A 25,608-nucleotide genomic window follows, 5' to 3' on the forward strand; every position below is an offset into this window, starting at 1 on the left:
CATAGCAGATAATTTACAATCCAATTTCACACATGAGCGAACATTATCATAAATTGATTAAATTAGCAGTCTACCTCTAACACCACTACTCCAAAGTTTATACCATAAGTTGTGGTGTGTTACACAATCAAAAGCCGTACTTTAATCAATAAAAGCACAGTAAAGATTCTTATTTTGTTCTATAGAATTAATAATTAAACTGTGTAATGCTATTGCTATTGTTGCGGTGATTGATTTCCACAATTTCTTATCACCAGCGAAATAAGTAAAATCTTATCGCACGCGTTAAAGTATGTTGGTTTCAAATATACCTTAAAGGGAAAAGAAAAATTCCAATAGTATGGACAAAAATAATGTCAAATTTTCGAGGCGATCTGTCCCATTATCAAGACACAAAAAGAACGAACTAAATTTCCTGTTAATGACGTCGTGGTCAAAATGCACAAATACTCACATATAAATAATAATAATAACACATATAGGCTGATTAATATTAGTGATGATAGTGATGAGCAACTAATGCACCCTTGTGCGTTTGTATCGATTGACCAGTATGTACATATTTGTTATCGTTGTCGCCCGGGAATAACATGAAAAATCAAAGTGCCAAGGCCACTCATAGATGCTGTGAATGATGGACTCATACAAAGGAATAAACAAATTGTTTTTTCATTTAAATATAGAATTTAGTAAACTATACATAAGTGTGCAGTGTTGAATTTCGGAGTTTAATAAAAAAATATTTACGATATACCGTATTTATTTTATGATATTGGAAGTTTTTTAAGAACAATAAGTTGAATAACTTATTATCCTGAAATAACTAATAAATTTTATTTCTAAATTATTTTTGAAATAACGATTTCAATACCAATAAAATCGTTCATAATCTGAGTATCATTTTTTTTTATAATTCTTTATTAATTGCTAAATTATCAATTTCATCAATGTCTCTTCAGAGACAAAAAAATAATAAGTAAACATTTTCATATCAATATAACCATCCGGATATGTTTTGGTTTCCTTTCTAGAAAACTAACATGGGTTGCTTTGACCATTTTTGACTAAAAAATCATGGCCAGATACTTTTGCCAAATAAAAGGTACATTATTTCATTATGTATATCACTCGGATTTCTTTTAAATTCATAAGAACGCTAGCCGTTAACATCAAGAAAACCTCGTGTAATGTATCGGACTTTAGCAAGTCTTCGTAAGCCTAACAGTAACTGGTTGCCGAGATATTATCGTGCAGAACATTTATCGTGAGTTTTGCTTTGCCGACTTTTGAGTTATAATAAAACATGGCCATATACGTTTGTCAAGTAAAGGGTACATTATTTGGTTACTTATAACAGTCAAATTTCTTTTGAATTCATAAGAACGCTATCATCAAGAAAACTTCCTGCAATACATCGGACTTTAGCAAGTCTTCATAAGGCTACCGTACATTACACGGCAATATAAGTTAATTTGTCACTATATTTTGTAAGTTTATGTTGATAGATTTGGTACTTTTTCCCTTTCAATATACCGCAGTTGTCGATAAACAAAAGACAGAATTCCCAGTGACAGATCAAGGGAGGAGGCACGTACTCAAAACTAGCAACTTTTACTGCGCAATAATATCTCAGATATAATTCGTCAATAAAACCAACACAAAAAACTTTATAAGCGTTATAAGAACTTTCTTTTGCAGTAACCTTCCTAACATTTGATTACAATAATCGATCATTAGCATGAATTACGTAAAATTTAAATAAACATACACAATCCAAATCCACCGAAAGTCTGTCGCGGAGGAAGACAGCGAAGAAGGCGTTGTTCGTGATTTTCGGGAGACCAGTGCTCTCGGAGTAATACAAATATCATAGAGTCCCAACTGAACACTTAAAACACTCCATCCATGGTGTATACGTATGTACAAATTCTATGTCTGTGGTTTTGAATATTGGGTTTTTATTTTTTTTCATACCATCAAGTATTACAAGAAATGAACAAAACAACTTTTAATTTTCATCGCCGAGTGGTTTCATTGTTTCGATGTGCACAGGCTCTCCGAGCGTATCTAAGAATGCTGTTTCACAGCATCAAAAAAGTGAGTTTTCCATGAATCAAATCATAAAAAACTAGATTTACGCAACTTTACACTTTTTGTTTATATGTTTCTCAATGCTGAACACATCCTGTGGCCTAAACGATATCATATGTAAGTTCATTTTCTTGAAAATTGCTGAAAATTAGAAATATGAGCGATTTGTTATGAGATTTTTGCTCAAGTGACTATACAGTATTTTTTTGAATTAAAACAAGCGACTATACAGTAAAGTAACAAGTGACTATACAAAACTATTTCGTGTATGCATATTTTCAGATATGTTTTAGCAGCTTTCTAATTACGTAAATTGTAGAATAAAGAAAATGTAAATAAAAAAATAATCAAATTACTCATAAGAGTTACAATTATAACATATCATTCAGGAAAAACGAGTGAAAACGCAATTTCGTCCGAAAACACATCACATTTTTAATCATAATTCAGTGATTACTCTTCGATTCTTATCTATTGCTAACATAATTTTCAAAATCATGTTCACGAATTTGTTAATATACATATTATGAGGACGTCTATAATGTTAAACATATTTGTAGTTACGAATAATGTCGATATTTGGTGTTTTACCGACCTGTATACCAAGTCTGTTTTCATTCATCCCGCTTCGATACTCACAAGTGACGATACAAAAAGCAACTAATGATTATACTATATACTATATTGTATATGTGTATATCTCATGTACGTTTATATCTCTATAAGCACGTGCCTGTCATGCACTAAAACTGTATTATAAATTGGACCTCTTGTCACACAGTTACTGTGTCTGAGTGAATAAATAAATCTTGAAATCTTGAATCTTGAATCATATCGATGTATCTATACGCATATCGATTAAAAATTGAAAGCGACCGCACTGTCTAAAAATAATTTGTTTTGCTTAATATCTCAAAATTTTGATCTTTAAAAAATAATATCAAAAATAAATTCTTTCTACCACATATTGAAACGTATTACGGTAATGTAATAAATGTAACTCAATTTATTCGGTTAGCAGCACACAACACAATGTTTGTAATGATTAATCATTGGAGTGTACGTACGTCAAGCATCGTATTATTGATGCTTTAACCAAGAATTTCTTTATTTATTACGTAAAATTTCATTCTACAGTCACAAACTTTGCAATTCACAATGTATCAAAGATACAGACTACACGGAAATATTATCTAATTAAAGCTTATTCGTTGCTGAACTCCTCGACGAAAAAATCCGACACTTTTATTTCTGTGTGGATTTTCTTTCATGATTACACGAAGATACCTGCTATTAGAGCATAAATTAGAGTATTTGAAACATCGAATTCCACTCGTTTAGTTATTTACATTCGAGCCAAAGTTATTGTACGATTAACTTCACCCAGAAGTAATCATAAAAAATCGTTGATCAGCTTTTCCTGTGACCGTCGATATAAGTGATAGCACATCAGTTATGGTACAGCTATAAGCCACGGACTATTATGACGTCACGCGGTTTAGAGCTAGAAAATATGCATAATCGGGTGGTCAGAAAATTTGACCTCGATATCGACGGCTAGTTTCCACACCAAAAGTAAGGCTTACAATCCTAATGTAGAAATCAACGTATGTTGTTATGGATAACAGTTTTCAACACTTACACCAAAACCTTTACCTGGTGATTTTGGTCCAGTGTGCCTCTTGAAATTCTCAAAATCCAGCATTTTGTTTTTCCTTAAAATGATAGCTTTTACCCATCAAAACACTTATAATCGTAAAATAATTAAACAATCAAAATACTTACTTTTAACATATTGTACTTAATTACATTACAGTAAAAACTATACTACAGTCCAGTGAGCCAGTAGCAACCGACTATAACATGGTCTCTCTAATAATAACTGACAATCTGACAATAAGATAAAAAAAGTTAACAGAAAGTCTTACCTTGACTTATATATCATAGCAGCAAGTTGCATAGTTGGGAATGTACAATTTCATTATGATATAGGGACATTAAAAACTGAAGATATAACTGAAACTTAACACACAAACAAAAGAATCAAAAACACAAATTCAAATATTGGAGCCTATTCATGAAATATATTGTAAACAAAATCATAATTTTGAAAGAAGATTTTCCAAAATTCAAAATAGACACAATTCTGAACTAAAATCGTGCAAACAATAAAAATACAAATAAGATTGAAATGAATTTCAATTTCTTAAAACACAATGATATGATACTGGTGGTTAAGTAACTGAAGTGATCATTGCTGGTTTAAATGCTTGAATCATACTAACAATGAAAACCATAGTAAAGAACTATTTCCTACACATACAAAATATGTACGTGTATATTGTACATAATGATGTGCACAGAAGAGAAGTGGCCACAAGGTCATTTCGCCATTAATCATGTTCGACCCGAGTTGTTTTCCCTAAATCTGAATTTTTAGGGTGAAACATTGGTATTTATTTTCTGTTACATTTAATGTGACCTCTTCTCTAATATTTAATGTCCCGATTTCTCCGAGAAATAGTTATTTCAGCGGTCGGTACCTGGCAACTGCCCCACATGGGATTCAAACTTGTGATCAAGAGGTGGAGGTCTTGTGGTAATATGTTGGGATATCTTGTGATTTATACCTGGTCACTGAAGATGGATGTTCCCATTGATCTGGTTGTTCACCTTATTTGATTTCATTTACAGAATTATATTTGACTGTAATACAAGCGACATAAGTGCTTGTGTACACATAACTCATCGCAGTGTTTTAAATTGTCTTCTACAGGTTTAAGGGAGAAACGACCCGGGAACAGGCGAAACGACCCGGGACCAGGAGAAACGACCCGGAACCAATTGAAAATCATAATGTGTATTTTTAGCCTACAATCAGCTGACCAAGTCAGTCGTATACAAGATGGCTGGTGTGATAAGAAAACCGCATGAATCACTGAATTACCTGTTCCTTTCTCCCCCACAATAGTCTCGATGCTCTAGCCTGTTCATAATCACTAGCTGCAGTTTGTTTATTAGAAAACAACGTTGGCCTGTAGTTGACATCTTCTGAATCATCGCTGTGTCTCCGTCAAAATGTTCAGAGCAAACATCTGTTGGGTTCCAATTTTCTCTTTTTACCACCTTAATATATGCTTGGCGATTCCATTTGTTCTTTGGGAATAAAAAAAATCCCTGATACAATGCTCTTTTCCCCGATCGTCGGCTTTGTTAATACATTTGTAAACGACACAAGATCGCACCATACTGATCAGGTTGGGCACACTCCCGTATAATAGTAATGTATTTGAGTGATCATTTTGTTATGCAAATGCAGGATCAGAGGATTCTTTTGAAATGAAAAATGATAAAGTTGTTTTAAACACTGTTGTCAAAAAAGGGTATCATAATTTTTACATGGCATCATCACTAATGCAACTTTCCACATTATTACTAAAATAAAAACAAAATTCTATTATCTAAATGTTTGTAAAAGTCACAAACGAAATCACCTCTATTGCTTACTATGGGGTAAAAAATAGAACACAGGTAAAGGTCAGTCAACCATGACATTTGCACTAAATTTCCCTGATGGCTATACACTGTAGTCTATGGAGAGCACCTAAATTGTCATTTCAATAGTTCATACACAAAAACATAAAGTCTTCTATCAGTTATAAGGATATCTGAAAATTATGACGCCCTTTTTTATACAAATTAAAAAAAAAAACTTTATCCATTTTCCTTTTTACAGAATCCTGCATTTGTGTAACAAAATTATCCCTCAAATACAGGACTGTTACTCAAATGGCAACAAGGTCGTCCTCGCGAAAGTACTTTTGCGCATGTCACATTTGAAGGACCGCAGTTAATGCGTAAGGGACTATAAAATAACTAGGGTATACTCCCAAGTCCTTCACATTCATAAAAAATTCAAAAGGCTTGATGAAAATGGCTGCACAGGAATCTTTTACATACCCCAGCAAAGTCAGAGAGCAGCTGGAAAACAAGACCATCCTAGTCATCGGTTCAGGCGGGCATAGTTCAAGAAAAGTGTGGGATATTTTCAACGAAGCCAGAATCAAGGTAGATATAATAAGACTCTTTCATATGTGGATATGAAGGAAATGAATATTCTACCTGAGGATCACAAAATGTAGTAAAACCCGAGGCTTGCCGAGGGTTTTGCAACATTTTATAATCCCGAGGGTAGAATATCCCTATCCGCCATATCCACTTAAGAAAGAGTATTTTTCTTTCATACCTCGACGTTTTATTGCAATTTTACAACTATAATATCCCATCATTTTGAAATAAATTCGAAGAAATCCACGGCTGAAAGTCGATTTTTCATATTTGAAAAATTACGTGATATTTTCAACAAAAATTCCGTTGTTTGCATCTTTTATAGTTTGTGAAAAAAATGTTAAAATTTTACCCATGAAATATAAATTTTGTTGAAGCCGTGACGTCCCGAGGCTTTATTGCATGGGTAGCCATGCAATACAGCCTCAGGCGGCATGAGTGTATTGCCCTAGACCAGCCAGTATTATACCCGTAGGTATGTAAGAATACTATTCTACAACCCGACTAAATTTATTTTAGTATACGACTCATAAATGTTTGATAGCAATTGTCAGTATATGTGCAACTGACCCGAACTCGCAACCGGGAGATAGAGGCTTTTGGCAGACGCGTTTACCACTTTAATATTGTAAACACCCTGTTTTGTCCAATGCTTTGTCATTTATGGCAATGATGAATCAAATTTCATCACTAAGAAAGGTGTGTAGTTAAAATATTCTGGTTCTGGAACTAAGCATGTCGATTTACCTATACACAAAGCCAAAAGTCATTTGACATTGTATTTCGTATCGCATGTCCTATACAGTATATCATCAAACTAACTTTTTCAGATAAATCAAAAAGTAATCCCAATCAAAAGTAATACAATATCAATTTTACATCACAGATAACTTTGGTGACGCACGAGGCCGACAACTGCGAAGCAAACAAAGTGGATAAAGTCATCTTGTATGATTATTATACAGACCAGACAGCTAATGATAAACATGTGGTAAACATCGTACAACTGCTAGGTGATGGTGTTGGAGATATTGACGGATGTTTTACCTTTACTGAGGAGGATATACCCATAACAGCTGCCATTTGTCAGAAGCTTGGACTTCGGGGAGTCCATCCGGACGCGGCCATGACTGTGCGGAGCAAACAAAACACATATGTTGCTCTTCGACTAAAAAAAAGATATTCTAAATACAACACAGAGAAGTACTTGGCAATATCCTACCCTATCGGAAGTGAGGAAGACATCAAAGACGCTAAATCAGTAAGATACCCCGCCATACTGAAGCCAGAGCGTCACGTAGGATCCAGGGGAGTTGTTAAGGTGATATCGGAGGAAGATTGCATCCAGCAGTATCACCGGATTCAGCAATTGTTTAGACGAGATTCTTATAGCGACGTGTTTGGGAGGTCCATGGTACTGATGGAGTTTCTAGAGGGCCATTCTCATGAAGTAGACGTAGTGATGTACAACGGTGAGCTAGTAGCCGCGTTTATTACCGATATTGGTCTATATCTCCCCGAGACGTTTTGCTGCACCACCACTTGCGTGCCTTCCAGCATTTGTACCGAGATGCAGGACCAGCTGAAGAGAGCCGCATATCATTGCTGTTACCAAATAGGGTTACATCATGGCGTGTTCAACACAGAATTTAAACTAACGCAGTCGGGTCCAAAACTCGTCGAGATTAATGGAAGACAGGGTTCTTATCGAAGATGTATCATCTACCAGACGACACATGGCATCAACTTGTGGGAGGTGGCAGCCGCTATCGCTTGTGGAATCAAACCTTCTTTTCCAAAGATATCTACCAGCTCATTTGCTGTTGGAGTATTTCTTTACAATAATTTCCACGGAAAGCAGTTTCAAAGAGAAGATGTTCAACGGAAGCTGATGTCTTTGGTTGAGACTAAAGACATTGTTCTGGAAAATCGGTTTCGGTTTAAGATAGAAGATATCCAAGATGATAATGAAGCTTTTCTGAGAACATTCTGTCATCTGGTGGCACTAAGCAACACAAGTATACAGCATGCACGGCAAAACCTGATCGCGCTCTATCGGGGCCTGGGATTTACAGAAACAGACTATAACATAGAACGATTTACCAGTCTGTGGGCCTAATAATAAACCTGATCGCGCTCTATCGGGACCTGGGATTTACAGAAACAGACTATAACATAGAACGATTTACCAGTCTGTGGGCCTAATAATAATGTTGACAAAAAAAAGGCATTATAGTCACTTTACCGGATTTTTTTCTTTTTGTAGACAGAGGACAATACATAATTTTATAATAGCATAGCTTCTTTATCTTCCTCTATCCAACACATCTACGGGACATAAGCATGGATCTTCATGAAGCATACACCCTATATAACACAGTTCCAGGACGTAAACGTATTGGTTAACTATAAGGGACGCTAGTGGAAAGTTAAAGACTCAGTTCCGAAATAAACGCTACAAATGGAATAAATCTTCTGCAATTTTAATGGATGGAAAGACAAAAGGTATCATGGTTAAGTATACCGACATGTGATACTAACTTTCTCATCGCCTAGACAACACATCTTATCTAACAACAACAACGTAATTATAAAATGTTTATTGAGCCAATTTAACTTCTTAACAAAAATAATATAATAGTGCTTGGAAAATACCACAATGGAGAATCCAGGAGAATCCCTTCAGAAACCTGACAGAAGGATTTCTAAGGCTCCACATCAGGGAATAAACTAGACGTTCACTATTACATCAACATTCGTCTGCAAAGAAGTGGTACGGTATCCAGTAAAAATGTTGGTATTGTTCAATATAGTTCCCATTTACTACTAACAATATGCTGAGCACACAGTTGGTGAGCCATCACTCATTGACTCAGCATGAACTTCAATGTCCCATACTATATATATTGTATGCATGTAAGAGTGTATCATTGATTTATATAAAAATACAAGGGTGTTGGTTATGAATTTGTGTCTATTTCAATTTTCCGCGCGAGTCACTCTGAAGCTATTTAAATTGCAGATACTGAAATACTCTCCGACTTAGACAAAATGACTAGTGGTTACAAACACAGTAAGTTTGGGCATGTTTTGTATATAACAGCCGATCAGTATATAATCCGATGATAGTTCATCATAAAACCTTGTGTACCAGCTAAGCAGAAATCACATAGAAAATTCAGCCATTCAATCAGGTTCAGAAAACGCACTTATACAAACAGTACAAAGATTATTTGTATACTACACTAATACGCATCCGCCACTAGCTGTATACAGCCGTACAGGGCTTTGTCACTAATACACATCCGCCACAAGCTGTATACAGCCGTACAGGGCTTTGCCACTAATACACATCCGCCACAAGCTGTATACAGCCGTACAGGGCTTTGCCACTAATACAGATCCGCCACAAGCTGTATACAGACGTACAGGGCTTTGCCACTAATACACATCCGCCACAAGCTGTATACAGCCGTACAGGGCTTTGCCACTAATACACATCCGCCACAAGCTGTATACAGCCGTACAGGGCTTTGCCACTAATACAGATCCGCCACTAGCTGTATACAGACGTACAGGGCTTTGCCACTAATACACATCCGCCACAAGCTGTATACAGCCGTACAGGGCTTTGCCACTAATACACATCCGCCAAAAGCTGTATACAGCCGTACAGGGCTTTGCCACTAATACACATCCGCCACAAGCTGTATACAGCCGTACAGGGCTTTGCCACTAATACACATCCGCCACAAGCTGTATACAGACGTACAGGGCTTTGCCACTAATACACATCCGCCACAAGCTGTATACAGCCGTACAGGGCTTTGCCACTAATACACATCCGCCACAAGCTGTATACAGCCGTACAGGGCTTTGCCACTAATACAGATCCGCCACTAGCTGTATACAGACGTACAGGGCTTTGCCACTAATACACATCCGCCACAAGCTGTATACAGCCGTACAGGGCTTTGCCACTAATACAGATCCGCCACAAGCTGTATACAGACGTACAGGGCTTTGCCACTAATACACATCCGCCACTAGCTGTATACAGCCGCACAGGGCTTTGCCACTAATACACATCCGCCAAAAGCTGTATACAGCCGTACAGGGCTTTGCCACTTATACACATCCGCCACAAGCTGTATACAGCCGTACAGGGCTTTGCCACTAATACACATCCGCCCCTAGCTGTATACAGACGTACAGGGCTTTGCCACTAATACACATCCGCCACTAGCTGTATACAGCCGTACAGGGCTTTGCCACTAATACAGATCCGCCACAAGCTGTATACAGACATACAGGGCTTTGCCACTAATACACATCCGCCACTAGCTGTATACAGCCGCACAGGGCAAAGAAATCTGATATATTATAATGATAATAGAGTAGATTCAGTCTGTTCATTATGTCAAGAAAACTTGTATCTCATACAAGTCAACATTATAGTATAAATACATTTCTAATCTCTTGTACAATCTTATTGATTTTTTTATCACAGTTTTTAATGGATGTTATACACACACTTGTAATTCATTACACAATATAATTATCAAGTCCATAAAGTTATCAAATTACAAGTCCATAAAGTTATCAAAGTCATGACTGGAACAGTCTCGGAAAAGAGAAGGTCTTAGTGTCTTGGAGTTTTACTTCAAACACATTTGTTAAATGTAACAAAATAGCCTTCCATAACAAAGCTAGCACTAGAAAATGTAAGTCTACCAAAGTGGACATATTTTTGATGTTCCTTATAAAATCTCAAGATTGTCAAATTCAATCTTGGTAGCAGATAATTTTATTCGATTCCAAACCTGGATATTGTTGAATGAATCTGTAAATCCTTATGTAGTCATTCTATCAATTCAACATTGAATGACCTTTACAAGGTGTACATACTTCTCAACCTAAACACTAATCCCATCACTTTAACATTCACTAACATACAACATACTTAGATATACGACCACTCATTCAATCTAATGGCAATTATATAATCTGTCATTCAACCTACTGGCAATTATATGATCTGTCATTCAACCTGATTTAAAAGAAAGCCAATTTTACCATAAACTCAAATGATCCAAATCATCCACAAAGAAGTGAAATGCAAACCAAAAGCATTGTTATGTACATAAGCCATTTACACACAATTTAAACCTTCAAAGACACTGCAAATTTAATTCTGTGACAGGGGCGTGTGTATTATGTTTTTATTGTAAGTCAAATTAATACATACATATTTAACGATGAAATAAATATTAGATGGTGTCTGACTTTAACTTGGATACATGTTTTCTTTTACTTCTTTCATTCCTCATCTGTATTTGTCAATCAAGTCGTACCCTACTTAAGTATTAGATTCTCACACATTATAAACATCCATTTATCTATCACTACAGAGCACACATTTTTAAATGACATGCCATTTTAATGCTATAAATGAGTAGAATTATTTCCTTATTAAGCATTAAACTTCCATTTGGTTTATTGATTTACAATTTAATTTCATATGTTACACTCATTTCTATTTGATACATCTTTGAGGTATTTTTTCCATAGACCAAAAAGATTGTGCGACAAGTATTATGATGTCATACATACAGAGCAATTTCACAGGAAATTTTAAAAGCAGCAGTCAAAAAAACTGAATTATTGGATAAGATATCACACTATGGAATTTGTTTTATTGTAAAAGTAAGTGAAAACAGAGAAGCCTAAAAGATACCCCACTGAGTTATTCAAATAGAATTATGAAACATAATTCTCAATATCTATTGGGTTTATATAGTTAGAGACAAAAAATGAACGAACATTCTTTTTCATAGACGTTTTATGTCAATGAAGAATGTCCCTTCGTTTTTGTCTGTGACTTAATAAACCCAAAAGATATTGAGAATAATGCTTAAATATCACTTGCAGTGGATATGTTGTCATCTGAAAAGTTAATGCTATTTGAATCTTACATCTACATTCATCATACAACAATACCCATCCAGCACTTTTTCACTTGGCCATCAAAGGCTTATGAAATGTTTACAATCTCCTCACAAAAGTCAACTTTGATACTCAAATACATACAAATATGAGATATTGAACACCCTCTAACATGTAAGTCATTGAAAGCTTGCACTCATCATCTATGATAAAGGATCCTGTTGTGGTGTGCTTTTTACGGTTTTCTGTCTGAACAACATTTCAAAGATAACTTAAATTAGTTTTCCTTATTTATATCTAAGACTAGATAACATGAATAACCATTATATCTCCACATTCAACAATAGCAATGAAATATCTTAATTCTTCGATCATTACTACTAAAGAGTGATTAGCCAATTACAAAATACAGTCTTTTATCAGCGAGCAAATATCCATTCTCTGGGCGCTGTTTATAGCCTGTTATTTATGGGGGATGTTATTGTAGGAATGTTGCTGTTTTGTTTATGTATCGTATATGGTTTACTACTTACTATGTGTCATGTGCACAGTTAAACAAGCAGAAGATACATAAGGCACAAGTATAAGGACCTGTTATGTATAGCTATCGTAAGAAAATATGTACACAACTGTGTTATAATCGTGTCAGTAACACTATCACATACAGTAAATATACCTAAACAGAAAGGCTCTTAATCATAGCACTATGTCTAAACAAAGCTCTTGATAGGAGACACTGAATTCCCAAACAGATCCATTGACAATGACAAAAGAATATCAAAAATAGAAAGTGTAACGACTGGTATCATAAATCAACTGAATTAATATCACAGCTAAATGATTATTGTAATAAGTACTGCTCAGGATAAAGTACACAGGCTTTCGTCAGTAGGTGACAAGTATACCTAGGTATTTAAACAGACATACATTACATAGTTTATAAATCAAATACATATTGTAGATCGATATGTTGGTATACATGCATTTGTATGTTATGTACTGTGACAAGTATTTTCTTGCTGATGAGATATCAACTGAAGGGTGACAGGTAAACACAATATAACCCCACCAATCTGATTGGCGAGAATATCCACAATATACTCAACTAACAGTGCCTTTTGGTGATATCTATATAATAGTCTAGAACATAATCCAACCAAATCATTCAAAATAGTTTATACACAATGTCAGTGCATATTGTGAATTCATTCAACCCATTCAAAATATATTGCTGTGCAAAGATAAAGCCCAAAACATCTAATTTCAAAAATCATACCAGTTTAAACAAGATCTCCCAAAATAAAAATGTCCTACCCTGATTAACATCACACGTAACATTTAGGCACTTCTGTCAAACAACATGAGTAAACATCCTCTGAACAATCAAGTCAACAGATAGAAGTTGCATACATTCTTTTTACACTGGAATGTCCAGTCAAAGTCATAATTTATGTAATATCCAAAATTGTCACGACAGAATCAACACTACAAGAGTCCATTATAGTCGCTATAGGAAACTGCACAAAATGAAGTGCACAAAGGAATCCTATAGAAATATTTAATACCAGTGTAGCAATACATGGTTAGCAGGGCTACTTTTCTAGTTAGGGGGGGGGGGGTTAAATCATTTTTTTTAGGTTTAGTAAGTTTGTTAAATTTTCTTTTCAAAAACATTGACTTTTATTTCAGTTACTTTGATTAGTTAAGTGAAGTATTGTCTTTGGTATATAGTCTTCTTGAAATTCATTAAAAGGACGTTTGAAAGACCGATGAATATTTACTTCTATGTGTACTGAAGTTTACTGAGCTGTCATTGGCATTCCTTCTAACTGATACATGTTATACTGTGTGTGTGTCTAGCCATGATAACAATGGATATTACATAAAACTAACTCTCTTGCTCACTGTAAAACATCCCTCTACGCTGTCGGTTTCCTCTTCGACCATTTTAAAATGTCTTTGGGCTGGTCATGGAGTAATCTTCTCAACTGAGATCAATGTCAATGATAACTACTAGACCAAACGTTCACTCAACTTCCTTTTTTGTTGAAGTAGAACACTGCACCTATGGCTAGGAAACAGATTCCAGCGATGGCCCCAAGAGTCTTCAAGCTAACGGTTGGCATGTACTTGAGGGCCGCCACCTAGAGGAGAAACAGGTTTACTCACTATCTAATACAGTAGGTGTTGATGCATTTCAAGTTCTAAAGGGAGATAATCTAATTCTACTGATATTTTCATGTACTTTCTTTTTATTTTGATTAAACAAAATCGGTATGTTCTTAAATCTTTCTCACTCAAAAAAGGTACATTTTAGATAGTACAGCAGAATAAAACACATGCGATATATTGTTACAGTATTTCAATTTCCTTTTCATTTAAACTATCAAGAGTTCATCCAAAGGATGACACGATACAATCTGCTTTTAACCTTTAAGAACACATCACTAATACTTACCCATCCACCTTCCCGCGCTATCCATGATGCAATCATCTCCTTGATGAATCGGACCACATGGTTAATGATGAGTTTTAGAAAGTCTGCGAATCTCGAGGCTCGTTCTCGGACACGCAAAACTTTCATTGCTATTCTGTATGCAAAACACAGGAGCGCCGAGACCCTGCCCCAGTTTATCCCTTCAGAAAATAATCTGTGAGAGAAACATAAATACACAACATAAATAACCAAATATAGGATATTCTAGTTAGGCATACACTCAATTGATGTTACAACTAGTTTAAAAGGATAAGCAATAATGGTTATCACATATATGTTTACAAATGGTTGAACAGAAATTTTGAAATAAATGTTGACTCTTACACTGGTAGCACTGTTCTGTTAATTTTCGTTCTTAAACTGTTATTTTAACCATATTCGTGATTTTTTTTAAATATTTATGTTGGTTATATCTGTTTTACTGTTATTATCAAAATTTTAGTTATCTTTAACTAAAAGCATGTTATTATTTTCTAGCACACGTTATAATTTTGCTGCTGTGTTATCTCTATCTTTGCATGCGTTTGTCTTTTTTAAATGATGTTAGATTTAGTGGCTGATGTCATTATTTATTTTGCATTGTTATTCATTTCATTTCACGTGTTAGTGTCAGCAATGATTGTTAATGATTTTGTTTCCCATGTTATTGCCAGAATGTTACGTGATTTTTATGTGAAACTTCGTTAGCATCAACAGAACATGTGATTATTTACGTGACCACGTTACGAGTATCGTTGGAAACGTTATTTTTTTTGAAAGCGTTATTTTTTTCGTGGAAATACCACTGCCTATTGTTCTCATTGACCCCCTACGGCGACAGCGTAGTGAGCCGGCGGGCGAGCTTCGCTAATGTGTTGACCACCCACCCATAACGAGAGCACGGCTCCCAATATATAGTCGATTGGCGGTATCGCTGTCACTGTATCGCTACCGTATCGCATGTGCTGTGCAACTGGGCATGGAATATATATATAGTTTTCAGTTACTATATTTACAGTACTTTTTCTCCAAAGTTTGCATTCACTGTATAAATTTATTGAAAATTCCTTACATAAACTACACTGTACAAAGATTTGATGTTTTTTAACATATTATGTATTTCAAGTTTATTGATTATTACGTTATAAATGTAATATATAGATATGTTTCTGATAACGTACGTAATCTGTTTTGATTAACGAAATTGTGTACATTTCTTGAATGGCTGATTAACAAAATTATTTGTCGAAGTTATGCATATTATGGAATCTGTTTTGATTAACGAAATTGTATACATTTCTTGAATGGCTGATTTATATTGTGACCGTCGATGTTATTGATAGCACATCAGTTATAGTACAGCTATAAGCCATGGACTATTATGACGTCACACGGTTTAGAGCTAGAAAATACGCATGATCGGGTGGTCAGAAAATTTGACCTCGATATCGACTTCTTACGGGTTATTCCAGTCGTGCGCGGCACGGAGAGGTTTCTACACGTGCTAATAAAGCCATTTCCAGCATAAACTGAAATTATTATTTTTGACTGCACAAATCCTTTAAGTCTCTGGTTAAGATTTCAACCAATTTGCAACTCATAAAGAGATTTTTTACGTCTACTAGCAACTTTCAATGTTAATGGTCCCTTTCAATATCTTTGTCTATAAAGTGTATACAATTATTGTCTAGCATAGGTCTAGTGTGAATTCCAGGATAATCACACTAGCAGACATGGCGAGAACCTGTAAGTGCTGTGACCTGTCACTCAGAGAGGGAGGGAGAGAAAGAAAGAAAGAGAAAGGGAGAATTAAATATGAAGAAAAATGTTAATCGCTAAGATGAATACAAGTATGTGTTACTTTTTACTACAGTCTTTAGAAAGAATGCATAGATCATTGAAAAAAGTAAGGAATCTACACAAAAGTTTTACCCTCATTAAATATACATAATTTTCCACCAGCCTCCGCATCCAGGTGAAATTGTACAGGGTTACATTGTTCATCGCGGTTCTCACAATTACGCTTTCGTCCCGCATTGCTTAACAGTTTATAAGAAAACGAAAGTTCATGACAATGCTATTTATTAATTAAAAAAAATCAGAGAGAAACGTAGCATCACAATACATGTCCTGACATCGAAATGCGGATATCTAGGTGTCCGGCAACTAATGACTCCGAGTGTCTTGAAAGGAGAACACACCTCATTTTATCGTGACACAAATTCTTTGATAGTAGAGTATAGTTTTCCTTTAACTAGATGACTCTATGTCATGGTACCATTTTTTCAAAAATCTTTGTTGAAGTTAATGGCTTAGTTACCAAGCCGATTCCAAACAGTACATACAAATTAATGGTAACGGCCTTCTAGCGTAGATAATAATACTTGACGAAAATAAAGATCCACGACTGCTTGACCCGCAGGCAATTTTCACGGGTCGCTGCGCATGTTACATGTCCCTGCGCGGTAGCAAGTCGCGGTAGCAAGTCGGATACAATGGAGTTTGTTTTGACAGTGATTTTAGCATGAACTTGAATATATATTTCACTTTTCTTAACGTAGACAAAACGTACAATACAGTGTATTTAATTAAATAAAAGCATGTCAGTTTGCATCATGCGTATTGTAACTGTATTCAAGAGACGTGCATTTGATATTTATTTGTGTCTTCCCTGTACGATACGACATATAGAATTACCGTCGGTATAGTAGATTTTGTAATGTACATTTTGAATATATAGCACTTGTTCCAAAATATGCCTCAAATAATGTTGTGATATATATAAATCAGCCATTCAAGAAATGTACACAATTTTGTTAATCAAAACAGATTCCATAATATGCATAACTTAGACAAATAATTTTGTTAATCAGCCATTCAAGAAATGTACACAATTTCGTTAATCAAAACATATTACGTATGTTATCAGAAACATATCTATATATTACATTTATAACGTAATAATCAATAAACTTGAAATACACAATATGTTAAAAAACATCAAATCTTTGTACAGTGTAGTTAAACTATGACCGATTCCAAGGATTTAAATGTCCTTGCCGATTCCAACACAACCCTAATGTGTAAGGAATTTTCAATAAATTTATACAGTGAATGCAAACTTTGGAGAAAAAGAACTGTAAATATAGTAACTGAAAACTATATATATTCCATGCTCAGTTGCACAGCACATGCGATACGGTAGCAATACAGTGACAGCGATACCGCCAATCGACTATATATTGGGAGCCGTGCTCTCGTTATGGGTGAGTGGTCAACACACTAGCGAAGCTCGCCCGCCGGCTCACTGCGCTGTCGCTGTAGCGGGTCAATGAGAACAATAGGCAGTGGTATTTCCACGAAAAAAATAATGCTTTCAAAAAAATAATGTTTCCAACGATACTCGTAATGTGGTCACGTAAATAATCACATGTTCTGTTGATGCTAACAAAGTTTCACATAAAAATCACGTAACATTCTGGCAATAACATGGGAAACAAAATCATTAACAATCATTGCTGACACTAACACGTGAAATGAAATGAATAACAATGCAAAATAAATAATAACATCAGCCACTAAATCTAACATCATTTAAGACAAACGCATGCAAAGATAGAGATAACACAGCAACAAAAATATAACGTGTGCTAGAAAATAATAACATGCTTTTAGTTAAAGATAACTAAAATTTTGATAATAACAGTAAAACAGATATAACCAACATAAATATTTAAAAAAAATCACGAATATGGTTAAAATAACAGTTTAAGAACGAAAATTAACAGAACAGGGTTATTCGACATCAAAGTCTAATGTATACTTAGTGGGACACTGATTGTTAATACCCAAATTCTGAAAACACAGAGTAATTTCGTTGTTGTCATTTTGGTTTAGTGAGTGCGTTTTAAAAACTTAGTATATATAGTAATGTCCCAAGTATGGTAAGCTGAGGTTCCCAACAATAAACCACAGACCAACTGTCAGTATGAAACAGTTATCCCTAAAGCTTCCTTACTTTCTTGCTACACCTGCAAACACTTCATATGCTGTATCTTCTGTGATGTTCAACTGGTTGATCATGTCATTGAATTCATCAGCATATCTTCGGTTGATATCATCACCAATTCTTGCTAACTGGCGTCCAACCTGTGATGCTTGGCTGTAATGAGAAAAAGTTTACAGCATACCAACGTCCCAACATCATCAGTGTACGTACAAAGTAATTATCCTGGTAAATGATGCATGTATATAACTGTTAAAAAATAAATGCAATTACATTATATATTATGGATAATACCGATATATGTTGTTTTGGGTTGTGTTTTGTCTTTTTATATATGAAACTTTTCAGAAGCCTTATCATACTTCTTTAACTTGCAACATTTATTTTTAGATAGACATTTTTTTAATATGTGTAAATATGATCACCTTACTTTCATATAGGGGATAAACTATTAATATGTTTCAATATTACATCTCATCTTTAGACAATAGCTTGTATTTGTATAATAGGTTTGAAAATATTTCCATCACAATGACAGGCAATGCACTGATTTTATTTTTTGTTGAAATATCCAGAAGGATGGGATTTTTTTCTAAAAATTAATTGGATATTGATCATGAACCTGTCATTATTTGTTTCTTACATTCATTATGCCTTATGCATTATAACAGCTGTACATGTATAATTATTTCTGATTCCAGAAAACGTATTCAAAAATAATTTTGATCATTCCTAAACTTTGACAAATTCAAACTCGCATTTGACATTGTGAGAAATAAAACAAGAGATCCCAGAGGGATCTTGGCGCCCACCAAAGAATGATCTATGTCTGACAAAGGAAAGATGGATCTTTTCTCTACTTTTTAAACTTTTTCAAACATACTACATATAAAATTTGAGACAGATCGCTTCAGTACCTTTTGAGAAATAGCGGTAACAAACTTCAACTATCAAAATCCAAGATGACTCCTTGGCGGCCATCTTGTTGATCAATCGGTCCCAAATCACAATATGCACAACTAGGGCCCTAGGGGAACCTACATGTGAAATTTGAGAAAAATCCATTCAATACTTTCTGAGAAATAGCGATAACAAACTTTGAATATAAAAATCCAAGATGGCTGCCTGGCAGCAATTTTGTTGACCGATCGGTCCCAAATCACAATATGCACAACTAGGGCCCTAGGGGAACCTACATATGAATTTTGAGACAGATCCCTTCAGTACTATCTGAGAAATAGCCATAACAAACTTTAACTATCGATATCCAAGATGGCTGCCTGGCGGCCATCTTGTTCACCGATTGGTCCAAAAATGCAATATGCACAACAAGGGCCCTAGGGGAACCTACATATTAAATTTGAGAAAGATCCCTTCAGCACTTTTTGAGAAATGGGGATATCAAACCTTAACTAACAAAATCCAAGATGGCCGCCTGGCGGCCATCTTGTTTTTCCTATCAGCCTCAAAATCTGTATTACACAAATAGGGACCAAGGGTAACCTCCATGTGAAGTTTGAACAAAATCCCTTCAGTAGTTCTCAAGAAATACCGATAACAAACTTCAACTGCCAAAATCAAAGATGGCTGCCTGGCGGCCATCTTGTTTTTCCGATCAGCCTCAAAATCTGTATGGCACAACTAGGGACCAATGGTAACCTCCATGTGAAGTTTGAACAAAATCCCTTCAGTAGTTCTCAAGAAATATCGATAACAAACTTCAACTGCCAAAATCAAAGATGGCTGCCTGGCGGCCATCTTTGTTTTTCCGATCAGCCTCAAAATCTGTATGGCACAACTAGGAACCAATGGTAACCTCCATGTGAAGTTTGAACAAAATCCCTTCAGTAGTTCTCAAGAAATATCGATAACAAACTTCAACTGCCAAAATCAAAGATGGCTGCCTGGCGGCCATCTTGTTTTTCCGATCAGCCTCAAAATCTGTATTGCACAAATAGGGACCAAGGGTAACCTCCATGTGAAGTTTGAACAAAATCCCTTCAGTAGTTCTCAAGAAATATCGATAACAAACTTCAACTGCCAAAATCAAAGATGGCTGCCTGGCGGCCATCTTGTTTTTCCGATCAGCCTCAAAATCTGTATGGCACAACTAGGGACCAATGGTAACCTCCATGTGAAGTTTGAACAAAATCCCTTCAGTAGTTCTCAAGAAATATCGATAACAAACTTCAACTGCCAAAATCAAAGATGGCTGCCTGGCGGCCATCTTGTTTTTCCGATCAGCCTCAAAATCTGTATGGCACAACTAGGAACCAATGGTAACCTCCATGTGAAGTTTGAACAAAATCCCTTCAGTAGTTCTCAAGAAATATTGATAACAAACTTCAACTGCCAAAATCAAAGATGGCTGCCTGGCGGCCATCTTGTTTTTCCGATCAGCCTCAAAATCTGTATGGCACAAATATGGACCAAGGGGACCCTCCATGTGAAGTTTGAACAAAATCCCTGCAGCAGTTTTTTAAGAAATAGTGATAACAAGCATTGTTTACGGACGGACAACGGACCACGGACGCAGGGCGATTTGAATAGCCCACCATATGATGATGGTGGGCTAATAAAAGTCTAGAATTAAGTCCCCAATACACTGTCTAAAAGCTGCCAGGATCTAGGGTGAAACGACCCAGGTATCTTAAAGATGTTTTGTGTTATATACCTCATGGGATCAGAGGTAAAATGAACGAGCTCTGGAATGGCTGGTGTATCCATCGTGTCTGGATCTTCCTCCATCTGCTCCTGCTGGTATCTTTGGTACATAAAGTTACGGATGACATCCTCTGCTTGGTTTACAACATTTTCTTCTGTATCTGGCCGCAGGGAAACCTCTGATCCAGGAGATACTTGACGGGATGTTGGAGAATCAGGGGAGTTCCATCTTCCACCTCCCCCTCCTCCATCCCACGTTGCCATGATATATAGTACTGAAGGAAACAAATCAGAAAAAGAAAATATCATCAATGATTTTACATATATGTACAGTTGATACTGTTGTTAAAAGTTTGGCTCATTTGATTAATTATAGCCCCCTCCTGCAACAATTTGGGAGGTGGATAGGTTATTCTGGATACAGGGTGTACATGTACAGTGTTTTTGCCAGCTATTTTGGGATTAGGACCCTAAGCAAAGATTGGGAAAATATAAAAAGTATAACTTTAATATTTTTTTTTACAATTTTGAAAACTTCTGGAAAAAGTTCCTTCATTTTTTATAATATATAAATATTATTGACATAGCTTTTCACATCATTTTGGTGTCTTAACCGTATTTTACTACAATTGGGAAAATGTTGACTGAAATTTTGAAAATACAGTGCTATTTAATTTTTCAAATGGCAGCGGCATAGCTAGGTTTGGAAAGACCTGCATGCTTGGGGGGTGCAGGGGGTGGTAGCCCCCTGCTAAGGGTCCAGTGGCGAAGCCCCGGTAGGGGGTATGGGGGGCAAAGCCCCCCAGAAGCTGACAGGAAATTGTCACAATATAATAACTATTTTACCTCTTTGGTAACTATAAACGTATATATGGTTAAATGGAGGTCACGATATTAGGGTTTATAACCATGCGAAAATAATATATAAAATTAGAACAGTGGTGATTTTATATTGTCTTCACTGTATAATTGTACTATACTAGACTCCCCTGACCAGTGCTCGAGCAAAAAACACGGATTTTGGCTGTGAAAAATGAAATAGTAACCAATAGATGAATTTTTTTATTATTTTAACCTAGGACAAAATTTTGGCGTTCACGTGTTTGGTTTGTTTACCACAGCAAGTTAACAACCACTGCCAAAATGGTGGAAATTGCTTAAAGCTGACAATGCAAGTTAAAAAATATACATTTGAGTATAAAAAAAATAAAAGTTTTTTTTTTCAATATTTTTTTTCAAAATTCGGTTCTGAGACAACCCCTTGCGTTTCTAAGGACGGGCAGGCGCCATTTTGTTTTAACTCTGCTTGGATACAACACCGGGTACCGACCCCTATATAAAGCGTGTGAACCACACACACGTGCAATCAGTCGAACGCTTGGTGTTCAAGGTGTAACAATTAACTAACACCTGACCGGCTCTAGATCTACTGTACTATATACCCAAGACGTAATGATAATAAAATGGTTAGTACTTTCAATGTTTTCTCAAATAAAGTTTTTAAGAACCATATAAAGATATATACAGTTAAATTAAAAGTAATGCATGAATTCATACTTTCTTTCCACGTGCGAGATCCATTTTGATTATAACGTAAACAGACACGGAAATCTAATAGGAGATAACATTGTCAAACTAAATATAAATCCTACACTCACCTGACAAGGTTTCATTGACGTAATGTTGTCAGCTAGATCCCAAAATATGTCAAATACGAGCAAATAAAACACTTCAACATATTAGATATTACACGCACATGTACACGTGTGTGCCTTTGGTAGTTTATATATGGAAGCGTCACTTGTTCGGGGCAGGTGGTCACGTGCAAGTGGCAAGTCGAGTACATCGGGTACGATAGCATACATGGAGATATGTGGACGGATTATTATCAGGATTTTTATTCATTTGTGTGGAAAGTTAAATTTGTGAAACCTCTAAATACAGCTTAGAAGAGTTGACATGTTTGCTTGCTAAAACCAGCCCTACACATATTTACAGGTAAGGTGTTTTGTTTATGTATCAGTAGGTGATACACAGTGGACAACTGCTAGGTGTTATGTACATGACTGAGCGCACGTGTGTCAATTCACGCGCTTTATATAGGGGTTGGCAGGCGTCTTGTATCCAAGCTGAGTTCAAACAAAATGGCGTCTGCCCGTCCTTAGAAACGCAATGGGCTGTCTCAGAAACAAATTTTGAAAAAAGAAATTTCATTATTTTTTTTTTTAATCTCAAATGTACATTTTTTAACTTGCATTGTCAGCTTTAAGACCAGTCCCCGAACACGTCAAAAAAATGAAACATTATATTTATGACAAAATTTCTACCTATTCTGGTCTATTTAGATATTTTTTTTTCTAAAAATCAACAACAAAAACTATTTTCTTAATTCACAACATGAATTTCATAATCGACAAAAAACAAAGCCAACTATATCGTACCCCGGAAATCATTGGTTAACACACATTTTAAAGAGCTGGAAGTGAACCAAAATGAAAATAAAACAAACCTTTTTTCATTACTAAGGCGAAAAAACATGTTGAAAGTGCTATTTCTGAGATGTTTGCTATCGTTTAACATAATTATTTGTCTTAAGAATACTTCTACTTTTCATGCGATGTTGATTATTTTGTTGATCGTAAGTGTTTGCCGATTCAAAACCCACATTTGCTGGAGGGATCTAATATTTCCTTGATGGCCAATAAGTCTTTCAAATGTGCACAAAGTTATGTTAGACATACAGTCGGTCATATCATGTGTATTTATACGTCATCTATATTCTGCAGCGTTACGTGTATTCAAATGTGTTTTTTCCCTGACTGTACAAAAATGTTAGTCAGATTATATTTTGCATGTTTGAGCAAGCAAGCATGCACGGGCACTATGCCACTGACTGGGAATGGGTCCTTCTATTGGACCCTACAAAGACCTGGCAAAAACCCTGAATGAATGTCTGTCCATCAGTACATGTAGACACAACGATCCACTGAATACTACTCCTAAACTATGGGTCCTTCTATTGGACCCTACAAAGACCTGGCAAAAACCCTTAATGAATGTCTGACCATCAGTACATGTAGACACAACGATCCACTGAATACTACTCCCAAATTACTGGAGGGATTTCAATAAAACTTGGTGGCATAGATGTGCATAATCTATATCGGAACATGTACATACTACTCCAACATTTTTTTATGTTACAAAAGGAACTGTATAATCTATCATAGATTAACAATGAATCTTGATAATCACGACTGTTTCCTCCATTTGCATCACTCGACCCGAACAATAATATTAAATAATGCTTCTTCTTCCTAGTCTAGAATCGAACTCACAAGAGTGAATTTTTCTGTAGTTATAGACACTTCAAATGTTCTTTTTAAACATCCCAAATCGATTGTTATATTAAACCTAGAGAGACATATAGACAGAGAGAAATTAGATAGAAGCTTACTATAACGGACAGAGGTTACCAACGTCGGAGATGCTGATCTCATTTACACTGCATGACACGATGAAAGTCAAATGTATTTCTGATTTAAAAATCAATAATAAAATTGACTTATTCGCTACTTTTTCTTATTAAAATACCTTATTAATATCGAAGTGTCTTGAGTTCTCCGCTTTAAGTGTCTATGTATTCAGTATTTCTTTACCGAACTCTATTTTATGCGTCATGATTGTCAAAAACAAAAAGCTGCTTCGATTATAGGAACTCTCCTGTTTAGAGGTAAAACAAGAGGCTACTTTTATATTTTACGGAATAGTCACTCATACCACGAAAACGAAACGAAATTTTTATACCAAGTACTCGGTACACTAGGCCTACATGTGTACATGTCACGGTAAACATTGTAATGTGTATGATCTAGTAGAGACTCTGGTCTTTCGGTGTTAATCTGACCAAAACGCTGAAAATACAAATGGAATTAGCTAGTCCGCTAAACCTGCCTATATTATAAGGCTTTATTATTACAGTATTATTTTTTTTTATTAGGAAAAAATTAAAAAGCCTAATGACAGGTTTAGCGGACTAGGAATTAGCTTGAATATATCTACATAAGAGAGCTCATAGGCCTACATGTATGTCTCTGACTAGATATGAAGGTAGTCATTATTTCATAGACGACAAATAGACACAACATCACATAATAATATACACGGCATGTTTTTATCTATATAAAAAATAATAATAATTAAAAAAAATAATAATAAAAAAACCATTTAAACACCTGTAATATATTGATGCTACTTTCCAGGGACAAATGCACCCAAACCTTTATCTTATTTGGAAGTAGGAGCAGAAGACAACGTTAATGCTGTGAATAAAGGAATAAATCCATAATAAAATGCA

General features: G+C 35.5%; 2 protein-coding genes across 4 annotated transcripts; one reads left to right on the forward strand and one right to left on the reverse strand.

The window, feature by feature from the left end:
• Window positions 1–5,640: 5,640 nt before the first annotated feature.
• LOC138307594 (carnosine synthase 1-like) lies at window positions 5,641–9,606 on the forward strand. The gene is made up of 2 exons (XM_069248399.1): window positions 5,641–6,159; window positions 7,046–9,606. The coding sequence occupies exons 1-2, from the start codon at window positions 6,019–6,021 to the stop codon at window positions 8,276–8,278; spliced, it is 1,374 nt and encodes a 457-aa protein (XP_069104500.1). The 5' UTR covers window positions 5,641–6,018; the 3' UTR covers window positions 8,279–9,606.
• Window positions 8,745–24,985, reverse strand: LOC138307601 (bcl-2 homologous antagonist/killer-like). Of its 3 annotated transcripts, XM_069248423.1 has the most exons (6): window positions 24,846–24,979; window positions 22,910–22,941; window positions 21,262–21,526; window positions 18,600–18,743; window positions 14,564–14,756; window positions 8,745–14,249 (listed from the first exon to the last, which is right to left on the reverse strand). In XM_069248423.1, the coding sequence occupies exons 3-6, from the start codon at window positions 21,513–21,515 to the stop codon at window positions 14,136–14,138; spliced, it is 705 nt and encodes a 234-aa protein (XP_069104524.1). In that variant the 5' UTR covers window positions 21,516–21,526; window positions 22,910–22,941; window positions 24,846–24,979; the 3' UTR covers window positions 8,745–14,135. The 3 variants fall into 3 exon arrangements, with proteins under 3 accessions (XP_069104524.1, XP_069104516.1, XP_069104511.1); XM_069248415.1 differs by lacking the exon at window positions 22,910–22,941 and having other exon boundaries at window positions 24,846–24,985; XM_069248410.1 differs by lacking the exons at window positions 22,910–22,941; window positions 24,846–24,979 and adding an exon at window positions 24,709–24,830.
• Window positions 24,986–25,608: the final 623 nt, after the last annotated feature.

Source organism: Argopecten irradians, chromosome 1, assembly GCF_041381155.1.
Source record: "Argopecten irradians isolate NY chromosome 1, Ai_NY, whole genome shotgun sequence".
NCBI lineage: Eukaryota > Metazoa > Mollusca > Bivalvia > Pectinida > Pectinidae > Argopecten > Argopecten irradians.

Excerpts from the sequence above, each read along its gene's own strand:
- LOC138307594 (XM_069248399.1), top strand. The coding sequence starts at position 6,019 with ATGAAAATGGCTGCACAGGAATCTTTTACATACCCCAGCAAAGTCAGA. Across the intron at positions 6,160-7,045 it reads TCAACGAAGCCAGAATCAAG|ATAACTTTGGTGACGCACGA; the intron begins GTAGATATAATA and ends TTTACATCACAG.
- LOC138307601 (XM_069248410.1), bottom strand. The coding sequence starts at position 24,751 with ATGAGATCAGCATCTCCGACGTTGGTAACCTCTGTCCGTTATA. Across the intron at positions 14,757-18,599 it reads TTTGCAGGTGTAGCAAGAAA|ATTATTTTCTGAAGGGATAA; the intron begins GTAAGGAAGCTT and ends TTTCTCTCACAG. Across the intron at positions 14,250-14,563 it reads TAGCGCGGGAAGGTGGATGG|GTGGCGGCCCTCAAGTACAT; the intron begins GTAAGTATTAGT and ends TTTCTCCTCTAG.